Raw genomic sequence first — 12,759 nt, forward strand, 5'->3', positions numbered from 1 at the left:
GGAAGGGCAGCAAGGCACTTGGTATTGGAGGAGGATACAAACTGTTCTATCATGGTGTTGATAGGAAGAGAAACGGGGTAGGAGTGATTCTGAAGGGGGAGTTTGTAAACAGTGTTCTAGACGTGAAAAGAGTCTCAGACAGGATGATGAGCCTAAAGTTAGAAATTGAAGGGGTGATGGTGAATGTAGTCAGTGGGTATGCGCCACAGGTTGGCTGTGAGTTAGAAGTGAAGGAGAGATTCTGGAGTGAGTTGGATGAGGTCATAGAGACTTTTCCCAGAGGAGAGAGAGTTGTTATTGGAGCAGACTTTAATGGGCATGTTGGTGAGGGCAACAGAGGTGATGAGGAGGTGATGGGCAGGTTTTGGTGTGAAGGAAAGGAATCTGGAGGGACAGATGGTGGTGGACTTTGCAAAGAGGATGGAAATGGCTGTAGTCAACACTTACTTCCAGAAGAGAGAGGAACATAGAGTGACGTACAGAAGTGGAGGTAGGAGTACTCAGGTGGACTACATCCTATGTAGACGAGGTCACTTGGGAGAGGTTAATGACTGCAAAGTGGTGGTAGGAGAGAGTGTAGCCAGACAGCACCGCATGGTGGTGTGTAAGATGACTCTGGAGGTCAGGAAGAAGAAGAGAGGGAAAACAGAAAAGAAGACCAAGTGGTGGAAGCTACAGAATGAAGAAACTTGTGAGGAATTTAGGCAGAAGTTGAGACAGGTCCTGGGTGGTCAGGATGAGCTTCCAGATGACTGGGAAACTACAGCAGAGATTATAAGGGAAACAGGTAGGAAGATGCTAGGTGTGTCATCTGGAAAGAGGACAGACGGTAAAGACACTTGGTGGTGGAATGAGGAAGTACAGGAATGCGTCCAGAGGAAGAGGTTGGCTAAAAGGAAGTGGGATGTAGAAAGGACTGAGGAAGGTAGACAGGAGTACAAGGAAGCGCAGCGTAGAGTGAAGAGAGAGGTGGCAAAGGCCAAACAGAAAGCTTACGATGAGCTATATGACAGGTTAGACACAAAGGAAGGAGAAAAGGACTTGTACAGGCTAGCCAGACAGACAGAGATGGGAAGGACGTGCAACAGATAAGAGTGATAAAGGACAGAGATGGAAAGGTGCTAACAACCCAGGAGAGTGTACAGAAAAGATGGAAGGAGTATTTTGAGGAGCTGATGAACGTGGAAAATGACAGGGAAAGAAGGGAGGAAGATGTGGTTGTTGTGGAGCAGGAAGTAGCAGAGATTGGAAAGGATGAGGTTAGGAAGGCTCTGAAAAGGATGAAGAGCGGAAAGGCCGTTGGTCCCGATGACGTACCTGTGGAGGTATGGAAGTGCTTAGGAGAGACAGCAGTGGAATTTCTAACGAGGTTGTTCAATAGGATTTTAGAGAGTGAGAAGATGCCTGAGGAATGGAGGAGAAGCGTTCTGGTCCCGATCTTTAAGAACAAGGGTGACACGCAGAACTGCAGCAACTATAGAGGAATAAAGTTGATGAGCCACACAATGAAGCTGTGGGAAAGAGTAGTGGAAGCCAGGCTTAGGAAGAAGGTGGAGATCTGTGAGCAGCAGTATGGTTTCATGCCCCGTAAGAGCACCACTGATGCCATTTTTGCTTTGAGAATGTTGATGGAAAAGTACAGAGAAGGTCAGAAGGAGCTGCATTGTGTGTTCGTAGATTTAGAGAAGGCGTATGACAGGGTGCCGAGGGAGGAGCTGTGGTACTGTATGAGGTCGTCTGGAGTGGCAGAGAAGTATGTCAGAGTAGTTCAGGACATGTATGAGAGAAGTATGACGGTGGTGAGATGTGCTGTAGGTCAGACAGAGGAGTTCAAGGTGGAGGTGGGACTACACCAAGGATCAGCTTTGAGTCCTTTTTTGTTTGCTATGCTGATGGACAGGCTGACAGATGAGGTAAGACAGGAATCTCCCTGGACAATGATGTTTGCGGATGACATTGTAATTTGCAGTGAGAGTAGAGAGCAGGTGGAGGAACAGCTAGAGAGGTGGAGGTTTGCTCTGGAAAGAAGAGGCATGAAGGTCAGTCGTAGTAAGACAGAATACATGTGTCTGAACGAGAGGGATCAAGGTAGAAGCGTTAGGTTACAGGGGGCTGAGGTGAAGAAGGTGCAGGAGTTTAAGTACTTGGGGTCAACAGTTCAGTGTGATGGAGAGTGTGGAAAAGAGGTGAAGAGGCGAGTGCAGGCAGGTTGGAGCGGGTGGAGGAAAGTGTCAGGAGTGTTGTGTGACAGAAGAGTGCCAGCAAGACTCAAAGGAAAGGTGTACAAGACAGTGGTGAGACCAGCTCTGCTCTATGGGTTAGAGACGGTAGCAGTGAGACAGAGACAAGAGGCTGAGATGGAGGTAGCGGAGATGAAGATGTTGAGGTTCTCCTTAGGAGTGACCAGGTTAGACAGGATAAGGAACGAGTACATCAGAGGGACGGCTCATGTTGCCTGTGTTAGCGACAAAGTCAGAGAAGCCAGACTGAGATGGTTTGGACATGTTCAGAGGAGGGACAGTGGATATATTGGTAGAAGGATGTTGGAGATGGAGCTGCCTGGTAGGAGGGCAAGAGGACGGCCAAAGAGGAGATATTTGGATGTCTTAACAGAGGACATGAAGTTGGCTAATGTTAGGGTAGAAGATGTCCATGACAGAGTGAGGTGGAAAACGATGATTCGCTGTGGCGACCCCTGATGGGAAAAGCTGAAAGAGAAAGAAAGAATGTACATTTGGCTATAGGTGGGGATTATATTTTGCTTTTATGGTTTAATTATTTTAGATCTTAAAATAACTCATAATGTTGAGCTCTGCCTCTTTATTTAAGTTAATTTGTTGTGTAATTTATGCATTTTTAAATCAACCCTTGGGTTTCTTCCCTCTCTCTGTTCTTTGTTTTTTTAATATTGAAAAATATTTAAGGTTTGTCAAAACATTTTAGAACAACATCGAAACATTTAAAATAGCTGGAACCTCTTTCTCCAAAGACTGGAACGATGTCGACTCTACTTCGAGAAATAGGAAGCTACGACGCACGCGCAGCTTCTAAACTGAAAAGTAAGTGACATTTCGAGCTAATTAACTCACCTGTGTTCCTAAACTCTGACACGTCACATCCATATTTAGGCCCCGCCTCTGTATATCAGTAGTTACAGTTCTGGTATTTTCAGAGGCAGGTTTCCAAACTGACTCAGAGATCCAGAATCTGACTCTGGCAGACCTGCATGACCTTTTTCCTGGACTAAAGAAGCTAAAGCGGAGAAACACAATCTTTAAAATAATTCATAAACAGGTGAGTAAAGCTTAATCTCTTCCATGCATTAACAAACACATCCTTGAGGATTTTTTTAATGTCTGGAACAGAAGCAAATTGATCCGTTCCTGGAAAAACTTGGAGATGTTTCCCAACGAGACTCTCTCAGAGGTTTGTGCAAAAGTCACTTATTTTGTATTTTCTTAATCTGAATTATCATCTGTACAAATGTTCTAATAACTACATCCCTTCATTTAGATTTTGTGATAAAAGAGTGCTTTAACAGGATAAAGAACACAAAAGAACAGCTGGATGACAAACAGACTGTCCTTAAACGTCTCAATGATTTTCCAAAGGACATCAGCAAAAGTCTGGATTCTGAAAAAGGTAGTTATGAATTTCTTTGATAAAATATACATCTATGTGGAGTTTGCATGTTCTCTTCATGTTTTCTTTGGGTACTTCGGCTTTCGCCCATGGTCCAAGAGTTTCCACATTTTTCACTACATAAACTGCCTCTACAGATTTGGAAGTGGCAGTCCAGAGCGTTTGTCCATTTTTAAAGAGTGTAGAAGTTGTTCAGCGCATTATCTATCTGATCCCCGCTGTAGTGCAAGGATGGAGGCTGTTAAACATGTGGCAAAGCATCTATACCTTCTGTCATCAAAGCCCTTGATAGCATAGTTAGGACCTGCAGTCTCAGCTTGCTCTAGCTTGCTAACTAAATATTTTGATAGTAAATGTAACATTTAAATACACAAATTAACAGGTAAAAATATGCATTTGACAAATGAAACCTGTTTTCTTCTCCTAAAACGCGTTAAATAACCAAAATTATTGTTGTTAATATTTGACTTTACAAATGAAACCAGGTCAACTTTTTTTTGATGGAAACAAAACGCTACGAAGCAGGCGCAGCTTCTGTAGAGTCAAGTTATTTCTGAATAATGAATTCACCCGTTCACTGAAAGTCTGTGCATGTAGGCCCCGCCTCTTTATATTAGACCTGAGTCCTGTTTTTAATCAAACCTGGTATTTTCAGAGGTGGATTTCCAGACTGTCCCTGTGGTCCAGATTCTGTATCCAGAAGACCTGCGAGAACTGTTTCCTGGACCAGAATATCTAAAGCTGAGAAGGACCATCTTTCAAATAATTCATAATCAGGTGAGTAGAGCTTAATCTCTTCATGCATTTAGAAACATCTGAGAGGATTTGTTTCATTCTGATACAGACGCCAGCACATCTGCTCCTGGAAGAACTTAAAGGTTTTACCCAACAAAACTCTTTTTACGGTGTGTGCTAAAGTCACTTGTTCCTTTCACTTTGTATTTCATTTCATCTGAATTATCATCTGTGCAGATGTTCTAACAACCAAATGTTTTGATCCAGATACTGCTGTAGCTGAAAGGATAAAGGACACAAAACAGCTGTTGGATGAGATGCAGATTATCCTTGAAGCTCATAATAATAAGCAAAAGGATAGAAGCAAAAGTCTGCATTCTGGAAAAGGTCAGTAGGAAGTTGTTGTATAAATATTTTCCTACTACTCACTTTTTGTTTTTTACAAATGTGTTTTTTTATTTCTTAACTACATGATGACATGATGAGACACCAATAGTTCTATGACAGCCAATAAGATGCAAAAGAAAAGTATTTTAAATGAAAAGTCTTTCTCAAGATAAAAAAAATAGTAGTAGATATTTTCTTATTTATTCATAACTTTCTACTACTCTCCTAGTTTGTAAACAAAGGTTCAGTAAAATTAAGTTAAAGATCAAAATTGCAGTTAATGTGATTGTTTAGATTGTAGAAAAAGGAGATGACTTTTAGACTCTGCTGCATGGTTCCTCACAGAAAACCCCAGTTGACATGTAAAAGTTTACAGCCTAATTTTTATTCTTAACCTTTGTTTGTGGTTTGTGTGTGTGTTTCTCAGTACAAATCATTAGAGAATTTTCTATTCCTTAAATGTTCTGTTTATGCATTTTTTAGCTAAAAATGAAGTAGATGTAATTCAAAGTATTTGTTTGAAATCAATATTGAACCCTAAAAATTAGATAACAATCATGCAATACTTACTATCTCTTAAATCAATTTCAGTTATTGTGGGTATTTTATGTGTAAATAAAGTTTGTTTTGTTTCTGAATTCTATGAAATGCTATTTAAATTACTAAACTGCAGTCAAAATGATCAGTTTTAAAACTATAACATTCTAAGCTGCAAATGACAAAATTATATGTTTGCTTAAAAAATCTTACCTGTTTTCTAAATTTCTTACTTTGGTTACAAATCTGCGTTTTTCATTTTTACATTCGTAACACTGCAAATGCAAACATTTAATTTGTGAGATTCTGAAAGCACAGGTGAGAGTTTCCAAGCAAACATTTAGTATTTTCATTTACAACCAGAAGTTGTAGATTTAAAACTAAACCTTTTGTTTGCAGTTTAGGAGATTTTTATGGAAAACTCTGACTTCTGTTCTAATGTTAAATATTACTTCATAGAATTATCATCTGTGCAGAAGTACGAATAACCAGTCGTCAGATCCTGGTGTTTTAGCTGAGGATCATCTGGATAAGTTGAGGATGTCTTTGCAGCTCATAGTAAAATGGGACAGAAAATCAGCAAATGTCTGGATTCTGAAAAAGTTCATTGTTTGTAATAAAAATAAAACTATAAACACTATAGGTCTTCAAATTTGCATTTACCTCAAATACATACAGTAGGTCTAGCTGGTGTCACATTGATGAAAACAGCTTTTGATCTTTTTTTTCTACTGGTTTGGAACTGACTGCTTTATTTTTTCAGATTCTTCATCAGACACCAATGCTCCCCTGAAAACCAATGAGAAGCTAAAGAAAAGTGACTCAAAAAATAAGAGTATGTCTGATCTGAAAAAAAAACCTTTCTTGTAGTAAAGCATTGTCTTTTGTTCTTAACTTACAGTCCTATTTTTTAAATGGAGATTCAGTAAAATAAATTTAAGTTCAGAATTGTATTTAATGTGAATGTTTGTTTTTAATGTACATTTAAGAAGTTGCACCAGTTAATTTTATAAATGTACCTTTGGCTGTTTATAGAAAACAAGTAAATGATTACAGTCTAGTACTGTTGGACTTATTTATGTTCTTGTCTCTCTTAAAGTCTGATCTGATTTTAAATTTCCATCTGTTTGCAACACTGTGTGTGACTTAATTTCTTTTTTAAAGCTATATTTCAATTTTAGAATTTGGGAACTCTTTTTCTTTTTCTTTAAATAATTTGCAGGTAATTTGCCTTTTGATTAAATATTTATGCATTTATGCATTTTCTGCTAAAAATGAAGATTTACTATAATCCAAAATATCAAATTAAAATGAATATTTAACTTTAGAAATGTATTATCAATCATGCAATACTTCCTTCCTCTTAAATACATTTCCATTATGTTACTTCATATCAGTGAATCCTGTTAAATCTAAGTTGTTTTAATTCCAGATTCACATGTTTGTATCTTTAATGTCTTTTCTAGGAGAAGTGAGGTTCAAGGTGGAGGTCAGCGGTGAAACCTTTGGTGCTGATCAACAACTTTTGGATGAAATAAAGACTCCAGACTTGAAATGGATAGAGAGGGGAGAACACGACATCACCATCGTTTTCTGTCCTGTTACGTCTCGAGTAGGAACAGATGCTGAAGCAGCCATGAGGAAAGTTCCAGGTATCTTCACTTTCCTCAATTGAAATGTTGAAAAAAAAATCACGTTTATGCACCTTGATTTATATTCCATGTTGTTTATTTTTTGGTTGATAAATGAATCTCTAGTTATTGTGGACCTTCAAACTCATAATTTAAAATATTTACTTCCATTCTGCTGCCTTGTAGAATTCTCTATATTAATGCAATCCTTCATTTTCCCCTGTTGGTTTTTGTTTTCTTCATAGATGGTGATCCTGTCATTTTGGTCTTGATGCATTACTCCCAAGAGCCCAAACATGTTTCCTCTTCAAAAGTCTTATCTAGTTACCCTAATGTTCTCCTGGAGGTCAATATTTTCTACCATGACAAAAAGAAGGGTTTATTGAAGTGCAAACAATATGAAAATGCTGTCACTGCGTTGAAGGAAGAACTAAAGAAGTACAGCAGACAACAGCGTTCTGGGTTTAACCATAGAAATCACAGCAACAGTGGTCCTTCTCTTAGTAAAGTCTGACAGGTTGCTAACGTCTGTTAGGCTTTTAATTGTTGTAACAAGATAAAGTTATGCCAAATCAGTTTAATTAAATGTTTTTAACTACTCAGAAAGCTTTCATATTAAAATGTTGTATGTTTCCACATTTACATTTTATGAACAAATAATGAAGTATCTTATTGTATGCTGCAGAGAAGTTAAAGCTCATTTAAACAAGAATGTTGTGTGGGAAAACAATAAAGGTCCTTCCTACATTCATTCAGTAATGGTTTATACACTTGAAGAAAACAGCCTCACTTTTAGCATATAAAGTTGCTATACTTAAAGAACAAATAAAATTTTGACCACTCCTTAAATAAAAAACTTTTAGCCAAGTTTAGTTCTTAAGATTATTGTTTGTACAGCGTTAGTCAACACTAATATTTCACAAGCCATAAACCATCATTACATTTTTGTAATCCAGTTTATGTACGGGGTCCGGTGCCTGGGTGGGGGCGGGCTGGGGCGCTGCATGGTCCTCTGGGCTTGGGTGGGGTGGTGGTCTGGCTTGGCTTGGGGGGGGGGTCCCTTTGCCTGTGCTGGGTGGGGTTGGCGGGGGCCCTGCTCAGGGGGGGGGACAGCGGCACTGGATGGGCTGCCCATCTACACCTGGGGCTGGGATCAGCCCTTCCCTGGCTCTGGGACGGGACGGGACAACCCTCTTGGGACCCCCGGTCGCTATGGGTGTCATCCGCTTCGGCTGCGGGGGGTGGGGTGGGGAGGGGGGCTTGTCGGCCCTGTCCTGTGGGGGGGGGGGCGTTCTGGGGGGGAGGGGGGCCCACTATTGGTACGGGACCTTGGGGGATTGACGGGTCGGAGTCTCCGCTGAGGCAATCGGCGGTTGCCCCGGCCGGTTGGCTGCCTCGGTCCCGTCCAGGCCTGACCAGAGCTCTTCTAGGACTGGGGCTTGGGGGTGGGGGCCTGGACTTGCTCCTGGGGGGCAGCGCTTTCTGGCTCCTCTCTCTCTGTGTGGGGTGGGTGGTGCTGGGTCTGGGGTGTCGGCGCCTCCTGGGATGGGGTCCCAGGCTTTTTGACCACCGGGGGACAGTCTACCAGCTGTCCCCAACCTACCCCCTTCCTCATATAACCTCATTAGGGTGAAGGGGTGGGGGGTTTAGCCTGCGATGCGCCTTGGGGGGGGAGCTACTTGGCTGTGGTCCCCCTCCCATGGTTGCCGTATGGAGTGGGCCCCCCCTCTTTCGGTTTTATTTGCACCTTAGACATGTAGGGCCCTTGGTAGGGGGGGGGGGTGCTTGAACATCACTGCCAGCAAGCAGCAGATGTCCTCCTAGCACCCTACCCGCCAATTTTAACCGCAGCTTAGGCTACGTTCACACTGCAGGCTGAAACGACCCAATTCTGATTTTTTTTGCCCCTATGCAACCCAATTCCGATCTTTTCATGACAGTCTGAACGACACAGATCCGATCTTTTCAATTGCGACCCAGGCCACTTGGGTATGCCGTCCTGATTCCGAAACGTATCCGATCTTTTCAATTGCGACCGCCGTCTGACCGGCCAGGCGGCTTGATTCCGAACCATACGTCATCGATACGCAACAAACGTCATCATTTTGCGTTGAAGTAGGCGGGAACGAGAACATAAACAACAACCATGGCAGACGATGCTGCTGAGACCAGTCAGTGGAAGAAAAGTGATGTCCCTGATTGGATTAATATTTGGGGTGACAGCTCTATTCAGGCCAAACTCCAGGGCTCTTATCGCAACCGGGCGGTTTTTGAAAAAATTTCCAGCTAAATGGCCGGGCGTGGTTGTGAACCTTTCCCGCGATTACTTTTTTTTCTTTCTCCCCTTTTCCGACCATGGTCAGAAGCGCGGGGGACCCAAGGCGGATCCTCCTCCTCCCTGTTCTGAGCCTTAGATTCTCCAGGATTCTCCAGGGCGGGTTAATAAAAAATCAATAGAATTTATTCTGGAGGAAACCTTCTCCTATTACCGTTCTCCTTCCTCCGTTACACACAACATGAATGCGTGCCCACACTGCCCCCCCCCCCCCAATTCTCCACCGCTGCACGCGCTCTTCTCCTGTCTGTACGGCTACTACAGTGGGTACAGACGATTTGCAAAAAGAGCTCCACTGTTGACAACACTGTTGTTGACATCCATTGTTCACGTTGGCTCCGCAAACAACGAGTGACGTCGTTCCCTGTTGAGTAATCTTCTGCGCATGCGGGTCAGTTTTGGGTCGTCTCACGGTCAAACTAGAGACCACAAAAGTTCGGATTTACTTGGAAATGTGAACGGTCTTGCAAAAATTTGGATTTTTTGAAAAAAATCCGAATTGAGCATTAAGCCCTGCAGTGTGAACGTAGCCTTAGACATTTAGGGCCCCTTGGTGAGCAGGGTGAGGGGACATCACTGTGAGTAATCAGGAGATGTCCCCTCAGTGCCCTACCCGCCAATTTTAACTGCACCCCCCTTAGTACACACACCCCTCCCCCCTCAAAATATACATTCCAACATAAAACACACACACCCTCACAAACACACATACACGCACACACATCTTGCAAGGAAGGTGGGACCTAGGACCATCTGTCCCGTACCCCTTCACTGGTGGGGGGGTACGGGGCACTTGGCAACGGCTGCCGTGTCCCCTGGGTGCTGGTGTCCTGGGCCCGGCAGTGCTCTCTCCGCGTGGGGGGGGGTTCACATTACACCTGAGCCGGAGGTGTCCGTGTCCCTGGGGGGTGGGTTCTGGTCCTTGCTCCTGAGTGCTGGGCCCCGCCAAATTTCCAACTGTGGCCGAGCCTGGACGGGCCATGTTTACAACACCCCTTGTGGGCCCCCTTTTTCCTCGGGGTGCTCCCCTCCTGGGCGGGGGTGGCTGGCCCCTGCCTTGCTCCTCCCTGGACCAACCGTGGGCCGGGTGGGTGGCTGGAGTGCGGAGCGGGTCTCCCTTGGAGGGTCCTGGCTCGTACCTGGGGTTGGGGCGGGGGGATGCCCAGAACTCCTGGGTGGTGATGGGGTGCTCGTCTGGGGCTGTGGGTGCCCTTCTCGGGTGGGGCGAGGGGGCTGCTCTCCTGGTTTGGCTGGGGGGGGCACTCTCTTTCCCTCCGTGCCTCCCTGCTCTATGGCTCTGGGGGCCTCGCGGTGGTCCTGCTGGCCCTGGCCTGGGTGGCGGATTTAGTCGCCCGGGGGGCGGTTGTTCCCTGCCTGCTGCCATGTGGCGTTGAGGGGTTCCGGCTGCCGCTGCTGCTGCGGCGGGGGTCTTGGTGTGGGGGTGGCTGGGTGCTCCCCCTCCTTCTTTTCACATTCCACCATCCATTTTAGAAGAACATAAACACTCACCTGAGCACAGGTGTTGGCTCACCTTTGCACTAATAGTTTGCATGATTGAATGAATGAAATATTTCACACTAGTTGGTTTAAAGGCATAAGTATGCGTGTGTGAATACTATCTGTTTTGTGTACATGTTGACATGTGGACATTTTTGCAGCTAGCAGGTGTGTTGATAACATTGGAGTGTGTGTGTGGACAGGCCCCGCCCTTTTTGTACTACATTTGAACCTTACCTTAATGATAAACAACCATTAAACTTGCTGCTCTATGCTGCTTCATGGTCTTATCCCCCCCTCATACTATCACCCTCCTACCCCCCCCCCCTTTTTATTTTATTATTATTTTTTTTTTAACTTGTCCTGTCCAACAGCAGGCAGATGGCAGGCAGATGAGAGCTGACGGCCTCTTGTGTTGGACATATTTTACTTTAACAAGAGGGGTTATTAATCTTCAGACAAACCAAAGGTATGTCTGAATAAACCCCTTTTGTAATTGAGGCCTAACTTTATTAATTTCAATCATGTTTGAAAATCTTTGGTGTTGGACCGGACGGAAAAGGAAAGAAGGGAAGAAGAGAGAGGGATGTTAGAGAGAGGGGGGGGGTATAAGAGGTTGATAATAGGGGGGGGGGGGGGATAACACCATGAAGCAGCATAGAGCAACAACTTTACTGCTTGTTTATCATTACGGTAAGGTTCAAGTGAAGTACAAAAAGGGCGGGGCCTGTCCACACACACACTCCAATGTTATCAACACACCTGCTGGCTGAAGTCGTAAGACAGGCCTCTTCTGTGTTCATGTTCAAATCTAGACTTAAAACATTTCTGTTTAGCCGTGTATATGACTGAAAGGTCCTATCTGCACTTTTTTTTCCTTTCCTTCCTTTATTTTTAAATCAATTTTCAAATTTTTTTTTTTTCAAATTGGGGGGGGGGTTATTTCTGTTCTCAGTCACTCTGTAACACCAAACATGAGCGCGCACTGTTAGATTTCGATGAATATCACTACATGTTTTGTTTGGGAACTATTTTGTGCAGTGCAAAGTTACCTGTCTGTATAAACAAAGGTGGAGCCTCCTGCCCCACGTTCTTCATGGGTGTCAGGCTTCATGGCTACCGGAAAGGGGACAAAGTGGCTGCAGTCTGTTTATTACTGGGTAATATATAATATTCTGAGAAGATGTCAGAGAGCACAGGTGAAACTCGCGTGCAGCTAGAGAGCGGTCGACTGCAGAAGAATCAACACGCACCCCCAACAACACACGTGCTCCCTCCTCCCAGTCCTACACACGACGCAGCGCGCTCACACAGTCACAGTCAATCTACAACACATATATAATTAGTTCATGAGTTAGATAGTTAGTAGTTAGTTGTTACTGTTATTTGTTAATAAAGAATACTACTTTATAATTGTATTTATTTATCATGCGGCCACCCGGGGATTTTGTGTGGGGGTTTTTTTTGGGGGGGGGGGGGGGGGGGGGGGGCTGCGGTTAATTGCGACACCGCGCCCCCTGGTGGTTCATCACCGTGGTGATCAAAAATCCGACATGTCACAGCTCTACCCGCGAGAGCATAAAAGTTTTTAATTTCTTAAAATAAAAATTGGTGTGTATTTATTCATATCTAGGGGGAATTGGACTTGAAATATCGGATGTGGCAACTATACATTAGGACTTAAACACTGTCTCTATATAACCTAACCTGACAGAACCAAATTTAAAAGATTAATGCTAAAGTAACAAGCAAACACATGTTTCTATGCAACTGTAATTGTCACTTCAAAAAGTTATAATAAATAAACAATGAGTTATTTAACATTAAGGGGTAGTTATTTTTCATTACATTTAGTTACATGTATAAGTTATATCTGGCCCTTTGAAGACAGACACTATGCTGATGTGGCCCTCGGTTAAAATGAGTTTGACACCCCTGGTTTAGAGCATCAAGATAATGTAAGTTGGATTTTTGCTTCACACTTTTTTTATTTTT

The 12,759-nt window shown here is 43.5% G+C and overlaps 1 protein-coding gene across 1 annotated transcript; it reads left to right on the plus strand.

Moving 5' to 3' along the window:
- The first annotated feature begins 2,730 nt into the window (after positions 1-2,730).
- On the plus strand, positions 2,731-7,683 carry LOC101160281. Its single transcript, XM_023952773.1, has 10 exons — positions 2,731-3,059; positions 3,173-3,294; positions 3,366-3,426; positions 3,514-3,642; positions 4,298-4,419; positions 4,487-4,547; positions 4,645-4,764; positions 6,065-6,136; positions 6,768-6,953; positions 7,178-7,683. The coding sequence occupies exons 1-10, from the start codon at positions 2,999-3,001 to the stop codon at positions 7,444-7,446; spliced, it is 1,203 nt and encodes a 400-aa protein (XP_023808541.1). The 5' UTR covers positions 2,731-2,998; the 3' UTR covers positions 7,447-7,683.
- Positions 7,684-12,759: the final 5,076 nt, after the last annotated feature.

This window comes from Oryzias latipes, chromosome 24, assembly GCF_002234675.1.
Source record: "Oryzias latipes chromosome 24, ASM223467v1".
NCBI lineage: Eukaryota > Metazoa > Chordata > Actinopteri > Beloniformes > Adrianichthyidae > Oryzias > Oryzias latipes.